General features: G+C 38.6%; 1 protein-coding gene across 4 annotated transcripts in view; it reads left to right on the top strand.

The window, feature by feature from the left end:
* ASXL2 (ASXL transcriptional regulator 2) overlaps window positions 1-18,108 on the top strand; it is a 148,956-nt gene that overhangs the window by 44,910 nt on the left and 85,938 nt on the right. For all 4 annotated transcript variants that reach the window (XM_064571951.1, XM_045884223.3, XM_064571953.1 and 1 more), the window contains one exon: window positions 12,678-12,760. In XM_064571951.1, coding sequence (XP_064428021.1) covers window positions 12,678-12,760 — 83 coding nt within the window. The remainder of the gene's footprint in view (window positions 1-12,677; window positions 12,761-18,108) is intronic.

The following is an 18,108-nucleotide window of genomic DNA, read 5'->3' as shown; positions in this document are numbered from 1 at the left end:
GACCCTGGGATCATGACCTGAGCCGAAGGCAGACGCTTAACCACTGAGCCACCCAGGCGCCCAAAGATTATATAATTTTTATCTATACATTAAAATGCAAAATAAAATCATCTAGATGATGTAAAATTCGGGCTCCGCAGATCTATGCAAATCTGGAAGGAACTTGTAAGTGCAGCAATAATTGAAATTCGGCTGTTATTTAGGTTAGAGTTAAACTCGAATCTTAGGGGGCTCTCTACATTATTCCTGGTACTCAAAGTATAGTTTTAATATATTTTTTATTAGCTGGATGTGAGAATCTGCAAGTAAAGAAATAGGTGTATAAGCACACTTTATTTATTTTTAAAGATTTTATTTGTTCGTTTGACAGAGAGCACAAGCAGGGGGAGTGGCAGGCAGAGACAGATGCGGGGCTTGATCCCAGGACCCTGGGATCATGACCTAATCCGAAGGCAGATGTTCAACTGACAGCCACCCAGGCGCCCCTTAAGCACACTTTAAAAAACTATTTTATCATGCTTTAATTCAGTGTGGTGTTAATTTTAATTCTGAGCAGGGACGCCTGGGTGGCGACTCTTGATCTTGGGGTCATGAGTTCAAGCCTCACGTTGGGCATAGGGTTTACATTAAAACAAAAAATTCTTTTGAGCAGCTACTCCGATTTTCATAAAGTAGTTCTAAAAATTGTGTTTTGTAAGTAATTCCATGAACTATTTCAAAGGAATGGTACTTTTGTTTGATAAATACTGCCCTCCTGTGGTTAAAGTAAGCTAAATGTTTTGTAAAAGTACTGTGGTATTTTCGTTTACATTAACTTGTGGTAAAATAATGTAAAAGTAATAGTAATACAATATAGTAATAGTATGTAATACTAGTTTAATGGAATATGGTATTTTTGCTCAAATATATGTGGCCATTTTGTTCCTTTCTCCATCTCTCACTCTTGGGCTTCTTTAGTGTGCGTACATATTTTCTTATTAAAAGTTAAGTGAATTCGAAGTTAGATGTAAATGAAAAGATGGAAAAATATTAAGCTATCGAAGGGAGAGAAGATATACTTAAATGTAGAAATGCTAAAAGAAATCAAAAGAAAAGACCACAATCAGTTGTAATATGTGAAGTTAATATAAACCTCCATGGAAAAGCAACAGTAACGAAAAGATGAATAATAAACTGGAAAAAATATTTGCAGTAAATGTGACAGTAAAAGTTTTATTATTTATTTATTTATTTATTATTAAAGATTTTATTTATTTATTTGAGAGAGAGAATGAGAGACAGAGAGCACGAGAGGGAAGAGGGTCAGAGGGAGAGGCAGACCCCCCGCTGAGCAGGGAGCCTGATGCGGGACTCGATCCCGGGACTCCAGGATCATGACCTGAGCCGAAGGCAGTCGCTTAACCAACTGAGCCACCCAGGTGCCCTTATTATTTATTTATCTTAAAGTTTTACTGTATTGAATGTGAAGATAGAACTCCTCATACAAATGGAATGTATACTAAGTAGACAATGGTCATGAATAACCAGTTTGCAAGTGAGGAAATACAGTTATTAATTCACAAAAATATATTAAAATTCATAATGATATTCCATTAGATGTTATTCATAATATTCTTAATGATGCTTCCAACAAACAACCCAACTTCACTGGTCACCTTTGGAGCATGCTTGGAAAGCCAGCAATTATTCTCAGAATCATTAAAAGAAATAATGATTTCTGTATGAACCATACGTCCTTCAGGTAACCAAATAGTAGATGGAGGAAAACCCTTCTTTTTAGAAGGATTCTAGCTGATGAATGAAGAAGGAATGGTAGACTTATCACCATTTGTGAACACCTAAATAAAATAACAAGTCTAGGTGGTGATCATCAGTGACTATGAAAATGATTAGATTGGAATGCTGGTGCGAAACTTTATAATAGTTTATTGTTTATAATATAAAATAGTTTGTAGTTTATAATATGAAACTTTATAATAGTAATTTCAGAAAAAGAGGCCACAGATATTTTTGGTGTTCTGATGTGGTGTGACAGGAAGTATACAACACTGCCTATGAAGTGTTTTTGCTAAAATAAAATTTGAATCTGAGCAGGCCTCTAGGTGTTAATTCTAATTTTCAGGAAATACAAGGGGCAAAGAACTATACAATTAGCAAAATATAGAAAGTGGAAAACTATATAGTACAGTCTATGTGTTTTCTTCAGTAAATAAATTGGAAGAAAAAAGGGAGAAATCCATAAATTCAAAGAGAGTTTAAGGCCTGTGTTAACCAAGTATGATGTGCAGGGGTCTTTGGATACTGATGTGAGCAAAACAACTGTTTTAAAAAGTTTGTTTTGGGGACGCCTGGGGGTTACAGTCGGTTAAGCAACCGACTCTTGGTTTCAGCTCGGGTTGTGATCTCAGGGTCATGAGATTTGAGCCCTGTGTCAGGCCCTGAGCTCAGGGCATAGTATGTTTGGGATTCTCTCTCCCTCTCCTTCTGCCCCTCCCGCTCGGGTGTATGTGCTCCTTCACTCAGTGTCTCTCAAATAAATAAATCTTTTAAAAAAATAAAAATAAAAGTTTGTTTTTTTCATGAAAATTGGGGACATTATCTAAATTGATATTAAAGAATTATAGTTATTTTTTGAAGGTTTATTTTATTTATTTTTAAAGATTTTATTTATTTATTTAATTGACAGGGGGAGAGAGAGACAGAGACAGGGTGAGAGGGAACACAAGCAGGGGGAGTGGGAGAGGGAGAAGCAGGCTTCTGGCTGAGCAGGAAGCCCGATGTGGGGCTTGATCCCAGGACCCTGGGATCATGACCTGAGCTAAAGGCAGTCGCTTAACAAACTGAGCCACCCAGGTGCCCCTTTTTGAAGGTTTAAATGGTATTTTTGTTTTTTAGAGAATGAGTCATTTTTTTGGGAGATATAACTAAAGTATTTATGGATGAAATGTTTGAGATTTGCTTCAAAATAATCCAGTTTGTGGAGGGAAAGAGGCTGGTGGTATAGATGAAGTAAGATATAAGCCATGTGTTGTAATTGTTGATTGTAGTGTTCTCTTTTGTATATGTTTTAAAATTTCCATAATAAACTTTAAAAATAGATTACTTCAGTCTTTAATTGAAAAATACTTCTTTTTCGGGGCGCCTGGGTGGCTCAGTCGTTAAGCGTCTGCCTTGGGCTCAGGTCATGATCCCAGGGTCCTGGGATCGAGCCCTGCATCGGGTTCCCTGCTCAGCGGGAAGCCTGCTTCTCCCACTCCCTCTCCCACTCCCCCTGCTTGTGTTCCCGCTCTCGCTGTGTCTCTCTGTCAAAAAAATAAATAAAATCTTTAAAAAAAAACCAAAAAACTTCTTTTTCTCCTCCTAACTAAATGATTTATATAGCTCTAAATATTGAGAATATTTAGCACAAATAATTTTCTTTTTCTTTTAAGATTTTATTTATTTACTTGTCAGAGAGAGAGAGAGAGCACAAGCAGGGGGAGCGGCAGGCTCCCCGCTGAGCAAGGAGCCTGATGTGGGACTCGATCCCAGGACCCTGGGATCATGACCTGAGCCGAAGATAGATGCTTAACCAAGTGAGCCACCCAGGCGTCCCCACAAATGATTTTCTAAATTAAGATTAATTTTAAGTGCTTAGTATTTATTTTTACTTATTAAAAGATTTCATTTATTTTTTAGAGAGAGCCCTAAATATGTGGTGGAGGGGAGGGAGATGGACAATTAAGACTCTGCACTGAAGGCAGAGCCCTACACTGGCTTGATCCCAGGACCCTGATCATGACCTGAGCCAAAACCAAGACACCTAAGTGCCTAGTGTTTAAAGGAACTAGTGACAAACGTTTCTTTTTTTTTTAAAGGAAAGTAAATATCCCTTATGCAGTTTTAAGGATGTCTATTTTATTTCCTTAAAGAATAGTATACCTAGAAAATCTATGAAGTCCTCACTAAAAGGGATACAAAAATTTTAGGTCTTCAATTTTAAAAACTTTAATGTCTGTGTTAAAATATGTAAGTATTTTTGTATAAACAGAAAAATGCAACCATATTAAAGTAATTCCTTGCTCTGGGTAATAAATTAGAACATATTAATTTTTATCATTACTGTTACCATGAATATAAATGTTTTAAATTCTGAATGTGGCTCATTCGAATAGTGGTTTAGTACTCACCTTTTTTTTTTCTTTAAAGATTTTATTTTTTGGGTGTAATTTTATTTTATTTTTTTATTAACATATAATGTATTATTTGCAGGGGTACAGGTCTGTGATTCATTAGTCTTACACAATACACAGTGCTCACCACAGCATATACCCTCCCCAAAAGATTTTATTAATTTATTTGAGAGAAAGAGAGCGTGAGTGGGGTTAGGGGCCGAGGGAGAATCATGCTCTCTACTGAGCAGGGAGCCAGATGCAGGACCAAATCTTGGAACTTCGGGATCATGACCTGAGCCAAAGGCAGATGCTCAACTGACTGAGGCATCCAGGCACCCTAGTAGTCACTTTTCAATTAAGATGTGATATGCTAGAGAAATTTTTTTTAAAGATTTACTTTTTTATTTTAGAGAGAGAGTGCACGCACCTGGGGGTGGGTGGGGGAGGGGCAGCGGGAGAGGGAGAGAATCTTTGTTTTTGACAGAGAGACAGTGGGAGAGAGAGAAGCAGGCTTCCCGTGAAGCAGGGAGCCCGATGCGGGCCTCGAACCCAGGACCCAGGATCATGACCTGAGCTGAAGGCAGACGCTTAACGACTGAGCCACCCAGGTGCCCCAAGAGGGAGAGAATCTTAAGCAGACTTCCCACTGAGTGCAGAGCCGGACTTGGAGCTCTGTCTTAATGACCCTGAGATCATGACTGACCCTGAATCAAGAGTTGGATGCTTATCCGACTGAGCCACCCAGGCACCCCTACAAATTTTTATTTTTAAAAATATTTATTTTTTTAAAGTAGGCTCTACACTCAAGGTGGGGCTCAAGCTCATGACCCTAAGATTAAGAGTTGCATGTTCTGACTGAGCCAGTCAGCTGCTCCGCCAGAGAAATTTTTATTAATTTCCATTTTCTAGCTCCTTGGGCAGACAAAGAAGCCTCATTATGATTAATTAATCAAAATATTTTTGCATATGAATGCAAGTTCCTTATTCAGTGATTTTTCACTCGTTTTTTTCTTGCAGAATAGTCATATCTGGTCTTTTATAGTCAGTTATTTGTAATGTAAACAGGATTTAAAGTCTAGAGAAATTAATATGATTGTGAAGTCTTGGCATTTAATGTAAAATTATTTCATATTGTAAATTTTGCTTCTTGTGTAATGTTTTTTTATTACCAACAGGAATTATTGTAGGGCATTGTTAATTATCTGAGATGAAAATAGTGGAAAAATCAAAGGGCAGGTAACCTGAGAAAAGCATGCTATCTTTTGTATTTTTCTTTCTTTTTTTTTTAATATTCAGCTTTTAAAAAAATATTTATTTATTTGACAGAGAGCAAGCACACAAGCAGGGGGAGCGGCAGGCAGAGGGAGAGAGAGAAGCAGGCTCCCCACTGAGCAGGGTGCCTGATGCCTGGCTGGATCCCATGACCCTGGGATCATGACCTGAGCCAAAGGCAGCTGCTTAACTGACTGAGCCACCCAGGCGCCCCTTTTGTATTTTTCATCCGTCTTACGAACACTGGTGGAATTTTAAATGAGGGTAGTATCAGAAATGTGAACTGGGAAACAGTTTGTCATATAGTTGACTAATAATAACAAAAGCCACTTTTGTTTATCAGCCACATATGGTAAGTTAAGAATACTGCAGAATGTTTTTTTTTTTAAGTTATTTATTTATTTATTTATTTATTTATTTATTTGAGAGAGAGAATGAGAGAGAGAGAGCACGAGAGGGAAGAGGGCAGAGGGCAGAGGGGGAAGCAGACTCCCCGCCGAGCAGGGAGCCCGATGCGGGACTCGATCCCGGGACTCCAGGATCATGACCTGAGCCGAAGGCAGTCGCTTAACCAACTGAGCCACCTAGGCGCCCACTGCAGAATGTTTTATTTCATGTTCCTATTTATGAGAATGTTATAACCCTTACTCTACCAATGAAGGTTTGGTGTTTAGAGCCTTTAGTCACCTAGGGTGTATTCTTAGAGTCATTAGAAGCAGGCTCTTTGACCTCTGTACCTACACTTTGAAACACTTGAATGTTTTCCATCAATTAAAATTTTTTTTCCAGCTGAAATCCCTTTCCCATATTAATAGCTCTTACAGAGACCAAAACAGAGAGTCTCAGTCAATTTACTACTGTGTGGAGAGGAGTATTTGTTACAAGTACTGATACCATTTAAGAAAATCAAGCAGATCTCTTATTTGTGCCCTTATTTAAATTTGTATTATATGTTTTTAGTATTCAGGATTTCCTAATGATAGTAACAGGGTGAAATTTAATTGCCAGGTGGGTGATTGTATCACTTTCTCTAGAAATCCCTTCTAGTTCTTGACCAGGGCAAGCATAGAATCTGTTGGACAAAGTGGTCCTCTTTTGTCAACTCTAGGGTTTTCAGTACGGTTTACAAAAACCTCTACATCTTCCCACTTTCCCAAGCAGAACTTGGAGCAAGAGTTCCTCATAGAGTTCAGTGGCTGTGTGTTTTCTTCCAGCAACCAGATGGATTATTTGAGGGGAAGTTCTATGTTGGAACTGAATTTGCCTAGAATAGCAACTAGCATCGTTTATACCCATACCATAGTTTTCTGCTTTGGGCCAATAAGGTGTACAGTTTTACTCTTTTAATTTGTTGATGGGAATAAATTTAGGTAGACTTGGCAAAATCCTTGAATGTTCTCCTTTCTGTAATGGAATAAAAGCAGTGTATTTCTAGTGTTCAGACAACTCTGTAATATTTCTGTGACCTAGTTGTTAAGTTTTTTGGTTTTGTTTTGTTTTGTTTTGTTTTTTAAGTAGGCTCTATGCCTAACATGGGGCTCAAACTCATGACACCAAGACCAGGAGTCCCATGCTGCACTGACTGAACCAGCCAGACACTGCTGGTTGGTTAAATTTAATAATTTTTTTTAATAATTTTTTTTAAAGGCGCCTGGGTGGCTCAGTCGTTAAGCGTCTGCCTTCGGCTCGGGTCATGATCCCAGGGTCCTGGGATCGAGCCCCACGTCGGGCTCCCTGCTCCGCGGGAAGCCTGCTTCTCCCTCTCCCACTCCCCCTGCTTGTGTTCCCTCTCTCGCTGTGTCTCTCTCTGTCAAATAAATAAATAAAGCAGGGGGAATGGGAGAGGGAGAAGCAGGCTTCCCGCGGAGCAGGGAGCCCGACGTGGGGCTCGATCCGGATCATGACCTGAGCCGAAGGCAGACGCTTAACGACTGAGCCATCCAGGCACCCTTATAATTTTATTTTTTAATCTGATGTTTATTATTTAGATCAAGTAATTTATTGCCTCATGTCAGGGTCATTCAATATACGACATACAAATGTCTAATGATGTGAAAAATCCAACCTCATTAGTAACTAGCATTTTAAAATTACAGTATATGTATATTTAAAGTAGTTACCAAGGATTTTTAAAATGATACAGATGCTGGTAAATGGTACGTGAAACTCCTATACATCTGGTGGATAGCAATTTGGTAATATTAAAATAACTTTATGCAGCAATTCCACTTGTTAGAAAACTTTAAAAATAATCAGAAACATTTGGCATTTGTTACAGTAAAAAAAGAAACAATAACACACAGTTATTGAGAATTTGCTATTTCTCCAGTTATCAGCAAAGCAGCTCAAAACAAAATATTCTCTTTGATGCTCATGGTTATTCCATACGTTAAAGATGTTCTTATTCTCATTTTCCTGATGAAATTTAGGCACAGAGATTGACTTTTCCAAAGTCACAAAGCTGTAAATGGTAGAGTCAGGAATTAAAGAGTCAGGATGTCTCACTCTAAGCCTGTGTTGGCATAGTGTCTCAGGATATAGTGCCTCCTTAGGTTATTCTGATACGCAACAGTAGGAAATACGGATTGCGTGATTTAGTGTGTATATGTGTATACACATTTGGTGGAGTATTACGCTGCTGTGAAATATATCAGTAATGTTTCAAGATTTGCAAAAAAGGGCTTGTGATAATATTAGAACAGTAGGAACTGGTATATGCAGAAGAAATCTCAAGTATGTGCAATGTTACTGAAAAACTCCTGGAAGGGAATATGCCAGAATGTTAAGTCCTGTTCTCTCATGGCAGAATCCCTATACATACAATACATACAATTAAACAAAACCTTTTTTTTTTTGTATGTTTTAATTTTCTAGAATGAATATGTTTTATCATTGGGGAAACCCTTGTTACTTTACGTATGGGGTATGACTATATAGTAACTCAGCACCTGGAGTTAATTTCTTTGTGGAATACCATGAAAAATCATTGGAAGTTGGTGAAACACCCTTGTCTAGCCTTTTTTTGGGGGGGTGGGGAGTGAGGCAGAGGGAAAGAGAGAATCTTAAGCAGGCTGCATGCCCAGCCCGATGTGGGGCTTTATCTCACAACCCTGAGATCATCACCTGAGCCCAAGTCCAGAGTCGGGACACTTAACCGACTGAGGCCACCTAGGCGCCTCAAGCCTGATTAATACTAGAGTTTGCAAAACACACTCAAAATACTCGGAATCTTCCCAGGCCCCACCAGGATCTTGTTTTTCATTTTTATGTACTTGTTCATTACTAAAGCCAGAGCCAGGAACCTACCTCTTAAGATACGACTTCATTATAGACATGTGGAGGCTGACATTTTCATTAAGCTAATCTTGTCATGTTTCAAAGTAGACCTCTGAGAAAAAGGTCTCTATCTGATCTTTGTAGTTGAATGTCCCATTCTCATCTTAATCAAAATAGCAAGTGACATTTCTGCAATCCTGTTAGTTTTTTTGCCTCAGTAAGTAAGAACCTACCCATCCAACAGAGGCACAGTTTTTATCATTCCAGTGCATATTTTAGCTAACAAAATAAATATATATTTTTAATCATTGAACCGTTTGCTTTGTATAAAGTGTTATTATTATCCTCTTTAGCTTGGGGAATTAAGAGTTTTGCCATCTAAGTTCAGACTATGCTTTGTAACTTCTGAGTCTTTTCTTCCTGTAAAATAGACATAACTAAACCTATTTTGCTCTTTTTTTTTTTTTTTTAAAGATTTTTATTTATTTGTTTGAGAGAGAGAGAGAGAGCACAAACAGGGGGAGCAGCAGGCAGAGGGAGATGCAGGCTCCCCACTGGGCAAGGAGCCCTATGCGGGACTTGATCCCAGGACCCTGGAATCATGACCCGAGCCGAAGGCAGACACTTAACCAACTGAGCCACCTGGGCATCCCTATTCTGCTCTTTCTTGGATTGTTGTGAGGATCAAATGAAATAGAATGGCTTTGCAATGTTTGTAAACCGTATGGCAGTTAGAAATATTTACAAATTAAGGGAAAAATGTAAAAAATTTTGTATGTTTTATCTGGGTAGCACTATAGGAAGATTTGTTTTCTGTGGGCTCAGATTTTGTTTTTTTTTTAGTAGGTGTATCAGTCTTTTTTGTTCTTATTTGACCATCTTTTGTGTGTATATCTCTATATAAAATCTCTTTTTGTGCTGTGTAAGTTGGTATAGCCATTATGGAAAACAGTATGGAGGTTCCTCAAAAAATTAAAAAGAGAACTACCAGCAGTCCTACTTCTGGGTATATATCCAAAGGAAATGAAATCACTATCTTGGAGAGAGATCTGCACCCTTGTATTCATTGCAGCATTATTTACAATAGCTGAGAAATGGGAACAACTTTATTTTTTAAATTTTTATTAATTATTTTAAGATTTTATTTATTTATTTGACAGAGAGATCGAGAGCACAAGTAGGCAGAGCAGCAAGCAGAGGGAGAGGGAGAACTAGGCTCTCTGCTGAGCAGGGGTCCCGACGTGGGGCTCGATCCCAGGACCTTGGGATCATGACCGGAGCTGAAGGCAGATACTTAACCGACTGAGCCACCCAGGCTCCCTTGGAAACAACTTTAGTGTCTAACAACAGATGATCAGATAAAGAAAATTACTATATGTATGCAATGGAATATTATTCATCCATAAACAAAGAAGGAAATCTGCCATAGTACACTAGCTGTATAGTGAAACAAGTCAGAGAAAGACAAATACTGCAGATTACCCTTAAAAATCCACGCCCCCCAATCATTCTCCATTGCATTTAAAGAGACATAGAGTAAGATAACATCAAAATGTCTAATGTACAATCCAGAATCACTTGACAAATGAAGAACTGGGAAGATCTCAAGAACTCATAAGGAAAAGACAACCCACACACAATAAACCCAAGATGACGAAGATGTTGGAATTATCAGACAAAGACTTTATTAAAAGATTTTATTTGTCAGAGAGAAAGAGCGCATGCGTGCGTACAAGCAGGGGGAGTGGCAGGCAGAGGGAAAAGAAGCAGGCTCCCTGCCAAGCAAGGAGGCCGATGTGGGACTCGATCTCAGGACTCTGGGATCATGACCTGAGCCGAAGGCAGACGCTTAACCAACTGAGCCACCCAGCGTCCCCAGAGAAAGACTTTAAAGCAACTATTAAAACTATGCTTCAAGGGCGCCCGGGTGGCTCGGTCGTTAAGCGTCTGCCTTCGGCTCGGGTCATGATCCCAGGGTCCTGGGATTGAGCCCCGCATCGGGCTCCCTGCTCCGTGGGAAGCCTGCTTCTCCCTCTCCCACTCCCCCTGCTCGTGTTCCCTCTCTCGCTGTGTCGCTCTCTGTCAAATAAATAAAATCTTAAAAACAAAAAACAAAAGATTAAAACTATGCTTCAAGAAGTCAAGTTTAAATTCACTGGAGAATGGTGGGGGGAGGCAGTTTTTTTAAAGAAGGCATTTGACTTTGTTAGGTTCAGATCACAACTTGACCCAATCTTCTCTTCACTAAAATTCCAATGTCTAGTTTTCAAAGCCTTTGCAGAGCTGTTCTGATGTGTTCTGCACCACCTAGTGGTGCAAATTAACCACCTAGTGGCTAATTTGGGAAGCTGATAGTATGATTAGTGTCAGATACAGATATGCATAGGTCTGGAGTGACCCCAGGAGTGTTTATAGATCTTCGTGGTATCACTCTGTCAAGCGGCTTTCTCTTTTCAAATTCCCTGATACTTTCTGGCTCCTAGAGACCCTCTTCCTTGTCCCATGGCTAGACAGTTGGGGCGTTATTTCTCTTTTGCTTTAAACTTCCACAACCACATTTGCCTTTGATGCCAAACAACAGGATGGCAGAGAAAGAAAGCCGTGGGGATTCCTTTCACACTTATGAGAACAGAAGGATTCTGCTTTGTTGGAGTTTTAGGTCCCTGTTCAGCCGCTGCTGGTATTATCACTGCCCAGGCTGCTGCCCTTGGCTTGTTTGGGGGCATAGGTCAAGTGGAAGAGGGAAAAACCCAGAAAACCCCATCTTCCTAGGGGTCCCCTTTACGGATCCTCAGGCCAAGAAGAATTCTTTTGGAGCCGTTTCTGTCTGCACTTAGTGGACAATTCTGAATTTGTACTGCCTTTGAGTCTAGGCTGAGTGGTCCCAGAGGAAACAAAACCAGGAAACTCACTTTGGGGTTATTAAAACTTCTAGTTGTGGTTTCCTGCTCCAGGCCATTGCTACCATTTTCCATCTGCTACCAGATGTTAGATAGCTGCTCCATGCATTCTGTCCAGGTTTTTAGTTGTAGTCAGCCCAAGAGACAGGACAAACTATGCTTACTCCTTTTGTTTTTTACCAGAACCAGAACATAGATACCTGTTAATATTGCTACAAATGTATTATTCATTTGTTTTGGTTAAGAATTTATTGAGCACTGGGCGCCTGGATGGCTTAGTCGTTAAGCGTCTACCTTCAGCTCAGGTCATGATCTCAGGGTCCTGGGATCGAGTCCCACGTGGGGCTCCCTGCTCAGCAGGAAGCCTGCTTCTGCCTCTCCCACTCCCCCTGCTTGTGTTCCCTCTCTCGCTGTTTCTCTCTCTGTGGAAAAATAAATAAAATCTTTAAAAAAAAAAAAAAGGATTTATTGAGCACTCATGGCATAGTAATCTTTGCTGGAAATGTAAAGATGGATATATATATATTTTTTAAGTTTTTATTTATTTATTTGACAGAGACACAGTGAGAGAGGGAACACGAGCAGGGGGAGTGGGAGAGGGAGAAGCAGGCTCCCCGCCGAGCAGGGAGCCCGATGTGGGGCTCGATCCCAGGACCCTGGGATCATGACCGAGCCAAAGGCAGACGCTTAACAACTGAGCCACCCAGGCGCCCATAATCTTTAAGTATCTCTAGTCTATAGATCCACAGTTAGGCCTGTGATATGGGGGTGGAGGCAGAAAGTAAACATAATTTCATATTATACATTAATAATAATTTAGTTATTTATCTTATCCTTTTTGATCCATTTCTACTTTAGGACTTGACATATTGTTTGTGACTAAAAGAGAGAAGAACCTGTTTATATTCCATTAATTTTCTGTTTTTCTTATTGTCCCAAAATATAAGGATGGAAGGTCTCCGGATATGTATGTGCTGGGTGAAATTAATATGTAGTTTTAGTAAGAATAAGAAATATAATTACATACATAATAAAATAAGAGGAAATAATTTATTATTATATACTTGTTTCTCAGGTCTTAGAAAAATACCCCAATACACCCATGAGTCATAAAGAAATTCTTCAAGTTATCCAGAGAGAAGGACTAAAAGAAATCAGGTGAGTTATTTAAATATTATTAGTAATAATTATAATACTTGATTAGAGTATTTCATAGTATATAGCAGTGTACATTAGTCCTGAAGATTGATGATTTAGTAATAACTGCTTTGCTAATTTCTGATTTGTTCAGTTGTCAGATCTTTAAAGTTTTCAGTCATAGCACAGTTACAAAACCACAAGTAAGTTAAAAAAAAATTCTTAGTTGTGTCCAACCCATGCACGTTAATTCTTAGGAAGGCCTGGAGCCATCTTCAAGCCTTCATCTATGAGTTCAGACTTTTGATTTAATCAGCTTGGTCATTAGCAGGTAAAAAATATTCTCTAGTACAGGGAGAATGCTAGAGGTAGACAGTCTAGAAAGACGTAACCTTGGCCAAAAGGAATCAAATGGAAAAAATACAAACAAAGCAGTATATATTTCAAGTAATAGTTTTATGTACAGCAAATAAAACAGCTTGGGGTCAATTAATACAGGACCAAAGATAAAACACACTTTAATTTCTAAGAGCCTTATATTAAGAATAGCATGTAATAGTCACTTCATGATTAAGACACTCTCCCATCAAGAAATGTTAAAATTATGGTCAACATACTTGGTATTGTTAACGTGGAAATCTGGGAGTCTACCTGAGAGATATTTTCATTAAGGTGGAAAAGGTTGTGGTGCTTTAAAACTGCTACTAGTTGTTCTCAAGTGGGGGTGGCATTGTGTAAATGCCCTTAGGGAAAGTGTTCAGAACTTAAGAGGTTATTTTTGATTTTCAAAGTGTCTAGAAAGAAGGGGAGCACTGTGGCATTTAATGTTCAGGAAACAGGGATGCTAAATGTCTCACATTGTGCCAGACAGTCCTTCACACTGAAGAACTCTTCAGCTCAGATGCCAGAGTAATAGTGAGCTATGCTGAAATATTTGTAAATGGACAATAATATGTTTTTTGATACATAGCTATTGCATGTTCTAGATTTTAATTCTCACTTTCTTTAATACAGAATTGAGGTTTTGGCCCTTTGCTAACAGCTAAAAAAATTTTGTTTTGACTTGTGGCCAAATGTGAGTAGGCTGGGAATAAATTAGCTTTGTTTTATTACTATGAAACAATGAAGTATAAATTATTATTATTTCACTTTATGTAACATATGTCTCTGAGAAATTGTGTGAACATTTGTAAATGAAAACATTGAAATGCATTTGAGGAATTAGCTTTTAAACATTTATTTATTTTTTTTTTTTTTAAGATTTATTTATTTGACAGAGACACAGTGAGAGAGGGAACACAAGCAAAGGGAGTGGGAGAAGGAGAAGCAGGCTTCCCGCAGAGCAGGGAGCCCGATGCGCGGGGCTCTATCCCAGGACGCTGGGATCATGACCTGAGCCGAAGGCAGACACTTAACGACTGAGCCACCCAGGCGCCCCGTAAACATTTTTTTTTTTTTTTTAAAGATTTTATTTATTTATTTGACGGAGAGAGACAGCGAGAGAGGGAACACAAGCAGGGGGAGTGGGAGAGAGAGAAGCAGGCCTCCCACTGAGCAGGGAGCGGGGCTCGATCTCAGGATGCTGGGATCATGACCTGAGCCGAAAGCAGACGCTTAATGACTGAGCCATCCACGCACCCCAGCTTTTAAACATTTTTGTAAATTAAAAAATTAATCACTTAATTTATCAATGATACAATTCTAAATTTTTATTTGAATTAGATAAGATTTATTAGATTAAAATTAAAGCATAATGCCTATTTTTTTACTTTTTTTAAAATTTAAATTCATTAATTTACATATAGTGTATTATTAGTTTCAGAGGTAGAGTTCAGTGATTCATCAGTCTTATGTAATACCCAGTGCTCATTATATCACATGCCCTCCTTAATGTCCATCACCCAGTTACCCCATCCCCACATAATGCATATTTAATACCACCAATTTTGCAAAGGTATAGGAGAAAAGGACAGTGATTTTTGGGGTCTGAGGAACAATTCTGCTAAGGTATTCTAATATTCTTTTATAATGCTATTGACTTATAGAATAGGATGAGCAAGAGATTTCTTTTTTTTTTTTTTCCTTAAAATTAGACTTTTGATAAGCTGGGGAAATCGACCAGGATATCTGATGTATAGAGACCAGACTCCCATCAGTCCCTTAGGTCTAAATGCCAGTCAGGGTCATCTGGCTCCAACATACTAAGGCTCTATGACTTTAAACTTGTCATTATCATTTCTAGGGAGTAGGCAAGAATAGTAAATAAGTAAAGAATAGTAAATAAATAAAGAAGGGCAAAAAGAAGAAATTTAGAAAAAGTAGCAAGATGGTAGAGTCATCAAAAATAGCTTCTGGCTTTGCTTAGTGATAACAATTTATATGTAGCTGTCCCTGGTTAAACTATATTGTTGGGATGCAGTTCTGTGACCACAAAGCAGTGCTAAGTCACCAGTGACTTCCATTTTGTTAATTCCATGGGACTTCTCGTTCTTGACTCTTTCTTCTTAGCACTATTTAACACAGTTGAATACTGTTTCCTTCTTGAAACTCTGTTTTGTTACCTGAAGTGACCACAGACATTCTTCCTTCTTCCTTCTCAGTTTTTTTGCTCATTACCTTCTAACTTAAGTGCAATTTTGTCCATCCCCATAGCTTTAAATATTATATGTTGTCCATTCTCAAATAGGTAGGGAAGCTGTTTCTCACCTCAGCCTTTGTATATGCTGCCTTCATAGCAGGGAATGTGCTTTTCTCTCAGTTCCATCTTATTTTTCAGGTGTCAGTTTGAATATGTCTTTTTCCGAGAACTTTGGCTGACTTTACGAGCTAGAGCAGATTTCAAACTCTTTTAGTGTATTATAGTGTTCTGTTTATTTCTTCATACCACTTAAGGCTTGAAATTACATATTTTTGTGATCTTAAAAACATCATACAGCTTCTCTCTAGCTTACATTAAGGTAGCTCTATGAGGGCAGTGGCTCTGCTCATTTTCCCCCTTCTCTTTTGTGCTTGAAAACCTACTTGTTAATGCATATATGAAGTATCAGGTGTTGGAAGATTATATTCAGATGTAGTTACAGCTTATTCTCTTTCTGCAGTGTTGTGTTCAATGATAGTCTTATAAACTTTAAAGGTTTTAGACAGGTTACAGAATGAAATACATAATTTCTTTATTGAAGATATGCTACTTCTTAAAGTTAATTTTCATTCTTCAGTCCTTAGTACATGGCTCTCAATTCTTTTTTCCCTTTGTAGTTTTCCCTGTGTGCCCCATTCTGAAGAAGCTCTCTTAATTTTGATTATTCCATATTATATTATTTTATTTTTAAAATACATTAAAGTGGAAACAGCCCAAATGTCCATCAAAAGATGAGTGGATAAATAAAGTGTAGTGTATACATTCAGTGGAATATTATTCACCCGTAATAAGATTTGGAATTCTGATACATGCTGTGTGGATGAACCTGAAAAACATGCTAAGTGAAATAAGACAGAAACAAAAGGACAAATAGTGATGTGGCAACAGAAGAAAAAAAAGGACAAATACTCTACAGTTCCATTTATATGAGATACTTAGAACAGGCAAACTCAGTAGAGACAGAAAGTAGAATAGAGGTTACCAGGGGCTGAGAGTAGGGAAGAATAGAGAGTTACTGTTTAAATTAGCACAGAGTTTTTTTGGGGGATGATGAAAAAGTTCTGGAAATGGGCAGTGGTAATGGTTGCACAACATTGTGAGTGTACTCAGTGCTGCTGAAATCTATACTTACAAATGGTTCAGATGGTAACGTGCATGTTGCGTATATTTTGCCACAACCAACCCACAAAAAAATTATTAAAAATGAAGTGATTGGCTCCTAGCTGAGAAAGAGTGAGGTACTAGTCCCTTTAAGAACTTAAAAGGGTTTTTCGGAGACATTTTCTACAGTCTTTGAGCTATACAGTTTTATAAGAATCAGGGTCTGGTCAGCAGACAAAAGCTACGTGGTAATTTGAACAGGGAAGTTATTCAGTTAACTGGTTAAGTTATTAATTGGTTAACCAGAAATTAACTATTTAAAGGGAGCAACCAGTACCTGTAGGGCTGAGGCAATGTGCCCTAAGAAAGAGTAACTTTCAAGATCTCCCTCTATGTCCCTAGGTTGCGATTCAGATCTTAATGGAGTAGGTGGGGCTCTGGTCCAATGGATGACAAAGTTCACTGGTGCTGTAGCCTGGGCTGGCAAATAGGAAACTGCCTACTGGGTATTAGTAGAACTTGCTGGAAAACTTCCTGCTGGGCACCTGTCCCACATTCACTGGGGAGCCAGCTGAGGCACTAGCAGAATTTTCTGGGAAGCCACCCATAGTCATTCTGCTGAACCTTGCTGAAGGTTGGGTGCCATTGAGTGTCCCTCATGTTGCTGGGTGCTGCCTGCCATGAGAGCAGGCAGGCAAGGGCACAGTAAAACCAGAAAGAAAAGCCCCCTTTCATTCTGCAGCGTTCTTCCGGCGCTCACAAAACTTAACATCGAGCCAGCTGGCAAAGGAGAAGTGTTTATAGGGTCCAGCTCCGCTACCACAGAGAAAGACAAAGAAGGTTGGATTTGGAACTGAAAGTCAATAAATTGATAACTAGCACAGCAGCCTTCAGTAGTTTTTCAGTAGAATAATTGAGATCATTGTCTGGCCCCACACACCACTTTGGTTCACTTGATTTGTTTCCATCTGCACTCTAGCTAAACAGATACATGGCTGTTCTCTGTATGGGATCTAAGATTTCTCACCTTAGGACATCAATCTTTTATCTTCACTTTTTTATGAAAACATCTTGATAGTCTTTCAAAATCAACTCATATGTTTTTTTCTTATTTAGCCTGTTCATCTGGTGGATTATTGGGGTTGATTTTTTTTTTTTTTTTTTAAAGATTTGAGAGAGAGCACAAGCGGGGGGGAGAGGCAGAGGGAGAGGGAGAAGCATAATCGCCACTGAGCTGGGAGTCCTATCTAGGGCTCGATTCCAGGACCTGGAGATCATGACCTGAATTGAAGGTAGACACTTAACCATCTGAGCCATCCAGCACTGTTTCTTAAATCAGTCGATCAATCAGTCTCTTAAAAAATCATTCTATCTGATAGTCATCAACATGGTTGGTATTTTTTAGTCCAAGGGCCAAGGGCAGACCTCTCTTTGGGTAAAGGTAAATTCTTTACTACATACTCCATATGAATAAAGTTTTGACTTCCCAAATATGCCAGCTTTCTTGATTTTTAATGTTTAAGGTAGTTGCTTTTTAAAAATTGATATATAATGAACATACCTTAAAAGCATTTTAAAGCATACAGTTCAGTGTTTGTTCTTTTTTTTTTAAAAGATTCTATTTATTTGA

This window comes from Mirounga angustirostris, unplaced genomic scaffold (genome assembly GCF_029215605.1).
Source record: "Mirounga angustirostris isolate CCGP_5_RB_7025 unplaced genomic scaffold, mMirAng1.0.hap1 SCAF_10, whole genome shotgun sequence".
Taxonomy (NCBI): domain Eukaryota; kingdom Metazoa; phylum Chordata; class Mammalia; order Carnivora; family Phocidae; genus Mirounga; species Mirounga angustirostris.
Note: the sequence above shows the minus strand (reverse complement) of the source record. Positions and strands in the feature narration are given on the sequence as shown.